General features: G+C 47.7%; 1 protein-coding gene across 1 annotated transcript; it reads left to right on the forward strand.

Annotated features, from left to right (window-relative positions):
- Window positions 1–281: 281 nt before the first annotated feature.
- On the forward strand, window positions 282–861 carry LOC124659032 (flowering-promoting factor 1-like protein 1). Its single transcript, XM_047196998.1, has one exon. The coding sequence runs from the start codon at window positions 353–355 to the stop codon at window positions 746–748; it is 396 nt and encodes a 131-aa protein (XP_047052954.1). The 5' UTR covers window positions 282–352; the 3' UTR covers window positions 749–861.
- The last annotated feature ends 256 nt before the right edge of the window (window positions 862–1,117 follow it).

Here is a 1,117-nt window from a genome sequence, read left to right on the forward strand (position 1 = left end):
AGGGATTGTTCAATTGGCTGGAAAGAAAGCATATGGACCACCCATAGCAACACCTTGTGAAATCGGGACGGAGCAGTACACGACTAACACATGCATGTTTATTCCTATCTGCATATCACCTTTCTTTTCGAATGAAAAGAAAATCTGCATGAGACCTACTCCACTACCGTAGTGGCATCCCACTTCTATACACTATTACCGATAGCTAGCTAGCTCGAAGCTTCATCCATATTTTTGTCTATAAATACGTGCACCCTGAGATTCTCCATCACTCCATCCATCTAGCAAGCAAGCATCCATCTCACTTCTCAAGTATCTCTGTCTCTCTAGCTCCTCTAGCTAGCTAGCCACCATGTCTGGTGTGTGGGTGTTCAAGAATGGGGTGGTACGTCTTGTGGAGGGCCCGTCGGAGTCGGGGTGCGGGCAACCAGTGAGAAAAACGCTGCTGCACACGCCGAGCGGAGAAGCCATGTGCTCCCACGAGGCCCTGAAGAGGAAGCTGCTGGACCTGGGGTGGGAGCCCTACTACGACGACCCGGAATTAGTCCAGTACCATAAGCGTAGCTCCGTCCAACTCATCTCCCTCCCCAAGGACTTCAACAAAGTCAAGTCCATGCACATGTACGACGTCGTCGTCAAGAACAGGGACGCCTTCCACGTCATCAACGCCGCCGTCCACGTCCACGCCGAAAACAAGGCCAGTGCCGACAAGGCTGAGGCCGCCGACGCCGATCATGGTGAGGCCTAATATGCATGAATGCCTGCATTGGTATGGGCGTGTGGCGTGTTATATTTACCATATATCGTTGGTGTGGCGTGTTAATGCTACGTACATGTGGTTTGATCATGGTGCATGTGTAGTGAAAGTGGTACCCTGTAGGCAGTCACTGATTGTATCGTCTTCGCCTTCGTTTTCATGTGTTTATGAACTTTTCAGGTTAATTACCTTAAATACATAAATGATTATTTGTATTGATCAATTGATGGAAGCGCTTAAATCACTGATATGATATTTAAAGCGATTTTGATTTTACACCTGAATGGAGGACGCTTATCAATCTACTATGTTACTAGATCCGTCTACGCTTAGACTACTCATAGTGGGAGTAACATAGCT

The sequence above is a fragment of the Lolium rigidum genome, chromosome 6 (genome assembly GCF_022539505.1).
Source record: "Lolium rigidum isolate FL_2022 chromosome 6, APGP_CSIRO_Lrig_0.1, whole genome shotgun sequence".
Classification (NCBI taxonomy): domain Eukaryota; kingdom Viridiplantae; phylum Streptophyta; class Magnoliopsida; order Poales; family Poaceae; genus Lolium; species Lolium rigidum.